A 10,718-nucleotide genomic window follows, 5' to 3' on the forward strand; every position below is an offset into this window, starting at 1 on the left:
AATACTTGGAAGCCCATATCTAATTAACAAATGGATGGTGCAGGACCTGCATATCTTGAAAATAACACCATGGTGATTTACTGGCAGATATGTGAAGCGGTAGGTAGCTTACATCGGCCGTAGTTGTTTCTAACGCCAGCAGGTACCTGTGGTGGTAAGTAGCTTACATCGGCCGTAGTTGTTTCTAATGCCAGCAGGTACCTGTGGTGGTAAGTAGCTTACATCGGCCGTAGTTGTTTCTAATGCCAGCAGGTACCTGTGGTGGTAGGTAGCTTACATCGGCCGTAGTTGTTTCTAATGCCAGAAGGTACCTGTGGTGGTAAGTAGCTTACATCGGCCGTAGTTGTTTCTAATGCCAGCAGGTACCTGTAGCAGTAGGTAGCTTACATCGGCCGTAGTTGTTTCTAATGCCAGCAGGTACCTGTGGTGGTAGGTAGCTTACATCGGCCGTAGTTGTTTCTAATGCCAGAAGGTACCTGTGGTGGTAAGTAGCTTACATCGGCCGTAGTTGTTTCTAATGCCAGCAGGTACCTGTGGTGGTAAGTAGCTTACATCGGCCGTAGTTGTTTCTAATGCCAGCAGGTACCTGTAGCAGTAGGTAGCTTACATCGGCCGAAGTTGTTTCTAATGCCAGCAGGTACCTGTAGCAGTAGGTAGCTTACATCGGCCGTAGTTGTTTCTAATGCCAGCAGGTACCTGTAGCAGTAGGTAGCTTACATCGGCCATAGTTGTTTCTAATGCCAGAAGGTACCTGTGGTGGTAGGTAGCTTACATCGGCCGTAGTTGTTTCTAATGCCAATGTTTTGATCTTACCCCCCCCAAGGCTGATCATTTTTACCTCTCCTTTTGAACCAGGAACATATAAAGTGAAGGAGACAAACAAAATGGCCAAAAATCTGAATAGTTCAAGTGTATATTTGATAGAAATTACTCCCTTTTTGTGTCCAATTTTAAACTTTGAATGAGTTACATAAAGTATAACTCAGGTACACTCAGGTCTAGACATTTTTCTCACAGGTATTTAAAGCTAAACTTCAAACTTTAGAGTTACACAAGATATTCTTCTGATATTCCATAGCAGAAGTTTGTTTAGATCATCTGTCTTCCTCCAAGCAAGAAAGTGGTGAAAATTTACTCCAAGCCATTTTTCCCCTTTTCTTTTATGCAAGGCACTGTAGCACACGATAATACTGCAACGAAAACACATTTTTGGTCTAAATTGTCACTAAAACAAGCCCTTGAACTGATTACAGTATAACAGACGCACAAAATATTACTGGAAGTTACGGAAGATTCCAGTGTGTCAGAAATATCCACTAATGCACCGCAGAGTACATGAACTTCCCATTCACAATTGATCAGACACCATGTAAATACAGTCTAGCCTAGGGCTGGGCGATGTGAACAAAATCTCATCTCCCAATACAGCTCATTTTATATACACATAACGATATACATAACGATATAAAATTGTTTGTGTAGTTTTATATCAGTCATCAGTTATTTGTCAGATGTGTTTGGCAACGGGAGCAGTGATCTCCTTCCACCTAGGGGAACTATGGCCGTATGGCGTGTTACAGGTAAAGGCCTGCTGCAGCATTTGCGTCTGGAGTTTATAAAGAGCGCTTTTGCCACCACGTGAAAATTCTTTTGCAGTTTTTGCTCGCTGAATCTCTGCAGTCTTTGTCCTGATTCTTGTGCATGTGATAAGATGAGTTAGTTGTGTCGGAGTCCGTTGTTGGGACTGTTAGCTAATCTGTTGGCGGTTCCACGTTGGTCTTTTTATATCCAAACTACATCCATGCCACAGAAATTTCCCCTCTTTCAGGAACAAGCTCATGGGTTTGGGTTGGCAGGGCATGCATCTGAAATGTGCCTGCTACCGTCTTCCTCCATGTATTGTAGCAATAGAGCCTCAAATGAAACAATAGACATTTTATATCGTCCAAAGGATATATAATGTCATATCGCCTGGCCCTAATTCAGTCTGGTTTTAAACCCGCCAATGATCTTCTTTTAACTCTTGACTCAGGTTGTTCTGTTGTTTTGGTTTATTTTAGATTTAACTGCTGCCTTTGACAAAGTTGTCCACAATATTCTTTTATTCAGGCTGAACATGTTTTTGGTCCTTATTTTGGTTTAAATCTTATTTATCAGGAGAATTTTCCTCTTCTTCCTCCTCCACTTTTGTGGTGTGCCTCAGGGGTCCGTTGTAGGTCAAACTTTCTTCTCTTTGTTCATGCTGTCTAGTGTAAGTATAATATCCTCTTTCATCTCTATGCAGATGTCATCTACATTTATTTCTCCTTTTAAATGTAATATATTTCTGTCCTTCTGCAGCTTTTTTACCTTTATGAACGCAGTCAAATTTGTCAAGAATGTTTTTGAGCCAAAATAATAAAAAAAAAACCTTTAATTTATTTGCAAAATAAATCAACAGAAAACTGCAGTTCAAGTACATTTTCATAAAACATCAACTAGATTTCGTGAAATATGTGAGACTGAAAATGCAATGTTAAAGTTTGAAATTCCTTTGCAAAGTATCATATTAAATAACAGTGTAAGTGCCCTATGCATCTGTCTTCATATGGTAGGATGTTCTGACAGTGTATGCCAAACCAACAGAACACCAGCTTGTTGACATCAAAATAAACCTGCTACATTTAGTTAAACACACTTATTCCATGTCTGGGCTTGTTTTCTTGTTTTCGGGAATACAACAAGTTGTCCTACAATCTTGTTTTCTAGTTTGCAAACTGGTAATTTAACATGAAGAACTGCTTGAGATCAAGCCCCAGCTCCAAACCACTTCTGTAACTGCAGCAGCTGACAAATTTCACAGAGTCTTACACAAAATATCTGTGCTAAACTAACAACTAAAAGTTCAACCTAAAACTTTTTTATCAGGCCTCTGCTTGAAAATTACATTTTCATGATGAAATCAGTATAACTCTGCAACCAGAAAGTCTATTTCAATACTTCTGGAGTCATAGTGAAATATGCGTAAAATAGAGCTGCAACTATCGAGTACTTTTGGAATCGGGTACTCTGTCGATTATTTTTACGAGTAATCGAGTACTCTAACGATGATGTTTTTTTTTTTTATTATACTTTGTAAAACAAATACTAGAAACTCAACCAAAGTAAATATTTAAATTTATATTTGTGAAGCAGTTGCATGTGTTGTTACTACCTAATGCATGAGGAAAATGTGTTTTAAAATGTGATACTTTGGTGCAGCCAACGTGTTTGTGCACGTGCTCAATGTGTGGAGAAAAAAATCTCAACCAATTGCGAATTCCTGCCTTTTAAAAGATTTAAAAGAATAATTCGTATAGAAAGAAGAACTGACTTGTTAACATGTCCAGAGTATATAAGAACTAGCCTATGTCTTGGTGGACGACACGCCTGTTAAAAGTGTGTCTGTTTAATACAGAATAAAAGTTTGCTGCAGGAACAGAGGCTATGTCTGCCGACACACGCTGCCTAAAACATGCGCTTTGACTCTGCGTGTGTGCGGGAGAGACAGATGAGGGATGGATTACAAGATTGTTAACGTGAGTGAGCAGCCTACACCTTGCAATGCCTCGTCACTGCTGACTAATATCACAGGTTATAACACTGTACATTTTAACAAATGCTGCTGTTGTTGATATAAATCACGAAGCTGAATCTCTGCCTGAAGCGGGGAAGGGGGGTGTTTTCGTTTCAGGTGCTGCAACATTGACAACATGCTTTACGGCACACACACTGCACTACTTTTTCTGCCCTTTTGAGTGTGAAGTGGTCCCACACTTGCCATTAGAGACCAAAGCAACGAGAATCTTCAGACAGACAGCAAAGCGCTCGCCGCTGCTGCTTGAAATGTCCGTCATCAGTCCAGGTGAAACAGTCATACTGTACAGACACACCGTAGGTGACAGGTTCTGTTTTTATATATTTTATAAATGTTTAAATATTTTATATGTTTACTGAAACAGTGATGTAGTCCCTCCGAACAGCGCAGTGGTCTGAGAATGCCGCGATGATGCATAAATTAAAATATATCACCACGTGATATTTATTAAACGGAGCCTCGAGTCAAACAATTTGACTCGATCAATTTTTATACTCGGGTTACTCGAGTTACCCGAGTAATCGTTGCAGCCCTAGCGTCAATATATCATTAATATTGGAGAAGAATAAATGAAGACAGCATGAAACGCAAACAAAATAATCTCTTTGGACTGATTAAGCTGTAGCTCTGAACCTCTATCAGGTTATGGATATAAGAAGATTATTTCTGCAAAGGACAACTCTGATAAAGTGAAGCAGAACAAAACTGCAATGTTTTAGTACAGAAACTTTAGGTAAGGTCTTCAAAATGGTCATTTTGTCATCATCTGTTCTTAACATCCAACAACTGGAGGACCTCAGGTTTCGGAAGGTTATATTCCATGTTTGATCTCTTCTGTGGCTGAAAAGCAGCGGGTTTTAGACAACTTGAAGGACCACTCCACCCATGTTTACTTTTATTTCATGCTTCCTTCTGTAAGATCAAAGGTGAACTAAGGAGCAGCCTTTCTCTCGCAACCTCCCAAAAAGGGAGAAGTTTCTGTATCTTTACACACCTGCTACCTTTTAAAAACACGCCAACTCTCTTCTCAGCAACATCATGAAGGAGGAGACGTTAAGTCCCAACGAGAGAGCGTTGTCTCTTCGTCTCAGGAGGAGAAATCACCAAAGCGGTACAAGACTCTCGGAAAATGGAAGTTATTTAGCATAAAAGCTGTCTGTCCTCAGGAGGACGGCGGGGGTTAAAGCCGATGGGGTGAACGCTTTAAATTTAGCAGCGAAAGGAGGAAGGAACAGCTTCTGCGTAATCGGCAGGGGAGGAGAACGAGTTGAACTCTGACCTTAGCTCCGTTTATAGATGACAGCGACAACCTTGGGAGGGTGAGAAAAGAGATTGATGATGGCCATTTTGCTTAAAGTACGCACAAGAGACACCTCTCGCTTCAACGATCATCTTGAGGTAAAAGAAATTCAAGAAATTTCAACGTTATCCGCGATGATGTCGCTTCAGATAACTTCTGACAGCCACAACGCCAAATTTCCTTTAATGTGCTGCCAAAAATAGCAACCGAGATGCCGGAGGCCGGGCTACATCACGAGGCATGGTTTTATATGACGTGGAAGCCATGGAAACGGGTTTGTGTGAGAAGAAGGAGAGGGAAAAGATGAAGAGAGCTGGTGACAATGAAACCTGCAGAATCCTAAAAAAAAATGTGATGGAGACTAAGTGTGAAAACCGCTGAGGCAGCCAGAATATGAGCGCCTGCTGCAGCATGTGCTCATGGGAAATCAGCTGACCTCACTATCTGGGTTACCCAACATTAGAGACACGATTCAGGGGACCAGAAAGGGGAGAAAGACAAAGCCATGGGAGAAGTTTGATGCACGCTTCTCTCATTTTGTGTTCCACTCACTGATCTGGAGCAAAAGAAGGGGCAGAGGAGGAGCGGGTAAAGGAGGAGGGGGTGCCTGGGTGTCCTCTTTCTTTCATCCTGTCTTACCTGGAGTGGTACAGTTCTTGGATTCTTCCTCGAACTCTAAATTCTCCAGGCTGCTGTTGTCCATTTCCTGCAGTAGCTTCCTTCCAACGCGTGTCTCTTGGACGTCGCTGCTGCTGACGGACACATCGGAACCTGGAAGAGGAAATTCAGGCAACATAACTTGCTTATTTCAAGGAATAACGATTATTAGAGAAGCTTGTTCTTTGTGTTCTTCTTTATTAACTTTATTTAACTGATTTTGTCCATCTTTACATTTCAGGCTGCAACATGCTCCAAAGTGAAAACAGAAAAAATGTTATGACAGTAAAGACTTTACCACTTTGTTTCCGTTAGGTCTGAAAACCTCTGAAAAAGAAGATCTAAGTGCAGTTTTTCTTACAAACGTTTCAATTGCATTTTGTCTTCACGCAGAAATATATTCACATGATGAGTGATTACCACAACTTCTAAACATGAACCGCTCGATAGTCTAACACGAGGACGTAAAGCTGGGATGTGAACTTCCAGCTGCAAAACGCAACCTGTTAGGGATGTGAATCTAACAAAAACTCACGATTCAATTCGATTCTGATTTTTGGGGTGACGATTCGATTCAAAATCAATTCTCAATGCAAACAGATTTTTGATTCATAATCATTACACTTAAAACTGGAGTACGTAATGTTTAGGAACTAGTAAGATGTGAAAGTGGCGCCCTGTCTTGGCTCCTCCCCCTCTGGTTTTGCCCCTTGTGTAATCCAAAGCTTTTTTTATTCACAGCTTTTTCCACCAACGATTTTCTCTTTCTCGGTTGTGTAGCGGGAGGAGGCAAATAAATCGAGGAAGGAAATCGTTCCTGCATTTTCTCAGCCATGTTTGCCTTCCAAGTTTTCTTCTTCACTACTTTGTGTTTTCATCCTAACATGCCATTTATATGCAGGGTGTGGCTATCAGGTATGCGCTGCAGGAGCGGGAGAAGGGGAGCCAGGAGCAAAAGCTTACGAAATATATGAAATAAACAACTTCATTTGGGTCAGAATGTTTGAATTGGTCAGAATTTTTACAGATTTAGAGTAAACTGAGGGGCCTAACTATATTTCTTATTGTTCATGATTACAAAATGTACAGACTACTATCAGGACGAGGAACCACTTCACCCGGAGTAAAAAAAAATTTTCTCTGAGCAAGATTACCTACCCCACCTTTAAGAAACAAAAGGTAATAATTTCCAAAGTAACTTCATTCTTCTATAAGCTAAAGAACTGAGAAATTATGAGGGCCGATTCAATTTAAAATGCAACATGTACAAAGTTTTTTTACTTGTCATTTTTCTTCATTTCAATAAGAGAAAAACAACACAGTAGCCAGACCATCATTCTGCTGCTTTAATGCCCAAGAAGAAAAGTAAATAGATAAATAAAAACAGAAACAGAACATTTTATAATGTATTATTATTATTTATTTGAAAAAAAAAATCAATTTTTTAACAAAAACATCTATTTTAAAAATACAAAGCTTAAAAAAATCACAATCTTTTTTTTTTTTTTTTTTTTTTGCTCAATTCCCCACCCCTACAACCTGTTGCCCAGAACACTGAAACCTGAAGGTTACATGTCACCTACAACGGGTTTATACTTTGTTGTTGTAATAAAACATGAACAGTCTCGTATTCATCCACCCATCCATCCATTTCCTTAACCACTTAGTCTGATTCAGGGTCATGGAGCTGGAGCCTATCCCAGTAATCACTGGGCGAGATCACAGGGACACACAGAGAGACAAGCAAACACTCACACTCTGTACTACGGACAAATTAGAGTAACCAATTTACCTAACATGCCTGTTGTTGAACAATCCAATAGTATTTATCTTATTTACACCTCAGCGCCTCATTAATCTCTACATGATTTCTGCATGATGACACATACGGGTGATCCTTTTCTCCCAGGAAGGTAAAGATAGAAACCATGAAAACTTCATATCCTTCACAGAGACGGGCTTAAGCCACCATCATTGCAGGTATTTCTGATCCGTTTTACGGCTTAAAATTGATTTATTATTCTTTGTATTAACATCAAAACTTTTTTAAAGAACATTTAGAGCGACTCTGCTCAGTAAAACCTTTTTTATTTACTTCAGAAGTTCATTTCATTCAGATGTTGGACTGTTTTCTGCCCTCTGTCCTTTTTGTCTCAGCATCGTTTATGGAAAATGTAAAAAGAATTGAATAAAAAATATGGATAAGTTTTGAAGATGCAGCGTGAGGGTTGCTCTAAGATGCCTAAACGACAGTTGTACAGGATTCACAGTGGAGTTGAACTGTTAAAGTGTGGACGTTGCAGGTGTGAAACCTGAATCGGGCGTGATGCAACGTGGAAATAAATCACGCTCCTTTGTGTTTCGCTGAAAGCTTTGCTCTTAAATTTCTAAATCTAATTTTGGTTCAGCTTTAGTTTCCATTCCCTTCATAAGACTGAAGTGATGAAGAGTTTCAGGTGTTTCTTGACTACTTCTTCCTCTCTCTATCTCTAACATCCTCCGAGGGGGACAGGTGCGGACAGATTAATGGAACCACACTTTGCTGGAACCCTGACCTGACCCCATACCATCACAGAACTGGGGCTTTTGACTTGTTGCTGACAACAGTCTGGATCAGGGCTGTTGGATCACATGGATCCAACAGCATCTTGTCAACCTTTTCATTCATTTTAGTCAGGTGTGCTGGAGCATGAAGACATCAAAAAGCTGCAGGATACCGGCCCTGGAGGACAGGAGGTTGACACCTGTGCTCTGGATGCTGCTTCTGCTCTTTGCTCCATTTCCTCCAACAAAGATCCTGCATGCTGATTGGTCTGACCACAGTCCAGGTTTCCACTGTGTGATGGTCCATCCCAGATGCCTCTGAGTCTGGAGAATTTGACAAATTTCTGAATAACTGCGTATTATAGAGTTTGGCAAAGTTTCCCACAGCAATCCTTGTTTGATTGGTTCTATCACCAGATGATGAAATTTGGTTCTGGAAGAAGGTCCATCTGAGAAATCAGAGACCACTGTGTCCACTTAGACTTGCTCCCTCGTCCTGCACACACTGAAATTCCTCCGGATTGCCTCTAAACATTCACGATTACTCAGCCAACTGCAATTACAATGAATTTTCCCAAGCAGTTTTCTTTTGTGTCTCACTACAGAAGAAAAAAAGACAGTAGCAGAGAGAATCGGATAACGTTCTGGGGGAAGCTCAATTGTTACACGGTATCGTCAGCGCACACAAAGAAACGGAACAAGTAAAAGATCAAATGAACCACGAAACAGTGAAAAGACGAAACAAAGCATCAAACGAGAATGCTTAAAAAGCTTAAATCCGCCCAGATATTCAGTACGTCTGATGTGTTGGAAAAGTTAAAGCAGAACAAATATGTGCTTCCCGACAATCTGAGTCGGGGAATGAAGCGCGACAAAAATCAGAGATCTGAGGATCAGAGTGAAACGAAGAACAAGGAGCGAGTCACATGGAAACACCATGATTGCAGCTTGTTATGAATTTCGCAGAGAGCTGATGGAAGGATCCAGGAAGAGGAGAAAAGTGGGTTTCTTATGTTTTGGTCATACTTAACAGGCTGAATTTTGAACCAGTTGTTAATGGAGGTCCTGGCAGCAGTCAGGTTGTTATGGAAGCCTGCTCCCACCACAGAGCTGAGAAAAACTAAACCAATAAACCAACACTCTGGCTATTCTGAAATAAACAAACATGTAACATTCAATGTCCACTTCTTTAGCCCCACCTGTTTGTTCACACAGATCAGCCAATCAAATGGCAGCAAAAATCCAATTTACTGTCTCACAATTTTTTTCTTTTTTTTTTTTCTGATCAACAAATCCTGAGAAGAAATTTACATACCTGTTCTGAAATGTTCATAGATCAGCCAAAACAATAAAACCATCTGCCTAATACTGAGTAGGTCTGTCCCGTGCCAACACAAGAAATATACTCAAGTCCTGAGAGTTTCCTGTTGCATCTGGTAATATTGTTTTTTTGTATTTTCTATTTTTGTAAATTTTTGTAATTTCTATTGTTATCATTGATCTTTTAACTTGTCTTCTTGGGCATTATAGCAGCAGAATGATGGTCTGGCTACTGTGTTGTTTTTTCCTCATTGAAATGAAGAAAAATGACAAGCAAAAAAAAGTTTTATACATTTATTTTTGTTTTTGATCTACAAAAATCATCAATATTAAAGAATTACGAGAATCGCAATTTAAATCGAATCAGCACCCCAAAAAAAATCGTCATCGAATCGGGACAAAAGCGTATCGTCACAGCCCTTGATAATATAAAAAAAGAGACAGAACTGAGACCTCTGTGATGGTTTTAGGTAGTAGTTCTTGTGCGCACCAGTTTGGCTTACCATTCATTCTTTGATGCTCACTGACTGCCAGACCCTGTTGGTCAGTCGAGGCTTTGATAAGTCTTTATAAATGACGTAGATATAAATGACTTTTTGACTCTGTTCACCATGTTTCTGTAGGGATGCTGCAGGTCTTGTCTGTCACGTTAAAATGGGGATGGGGGGGGGGGGGGCGGGGGGGGGGGGGGGGGGGGGGGGGGGGGGGGGGGGGGTAAACAGCTGTAGGAGGGCTCTGTAGATTTGCTGATTCATACATTAAAAAGGCGGGGCTGGGATTTCATGGTTTTCCAAAACAAAAACCTCTTGAGGGGGTGGAGCAACAGCGCAGCCCACAAAGTGGAGCTCCCACTGTGGCTACATCTGCACATTCTTCAAGAAAGCAGCAACACCAATGAATTCATTTCATACTTCACAGAGCCCAGCAGGAGCAACGCTGCCCCTTCCAGCCCCGCCAACCCGCAAATCTGGCCTGAAAGATGGATTCAGATGAGATTAAAAAGCCCTGTTATTCAACAGTCCTTCGGGGGACGCCTGAACTTCTCACCTAGCCTTACCTCCACCACACCAAACACAGCAGCAGCAGCAGCGATGCTTGCATGCCAGCACCGCGCTGCTCCTCCTCCCTTTTCACTGTCTTACACACAGAGCGAGGAAGAGGAGCGGGAGGGATTAATGCACCGATTTCAGAGGGGGGGGGGGGATAAGTGCCCATGATTCCTCCAGAACTTAATTAAACACATCATGAATAATCAACTTCAACTGACTCTCCAGCCATCTA

The 10,718-nt window shown here is 41.0% G+C and overlaps 1 protein-coding gene across 1 annotated transcript in view; it reads right to left on the minus strand.

Moving 5' to 3' along the window:
• The window catches only part of slc24a3 (solute carrier family 24 member 3), a gene marked incomplete at both ends in the record, with an annotated part of 66,523 nt that overhangs the window by 54,037 nt on the left and 1,768 nt on the right, over nt 1-10,718 (minus strand). Inside the window, one exon of the mRNA XM_079264906.1 lies at nt 5,556-5,687. Coding sequence (XP_079121032.1) covers nt 5,556-5,687 — 132 coding nt within the window. The remainder of the gene's footprint in view (nt 1-5,555; nt 5,688-10,718) is intronic.

This window comes from Telmatherina bonti, assembly GCF_933228915.1.
Source record: "Telmatherina bonti genome assembly, chromosome: 3".
NCBI classification, from domain to species: Eukaryota; Metazoa; Chordata; class Actinopteri; order Atheriniformes; family Telmatherinidae; genus Telmatherina; species Telmatherina bonti.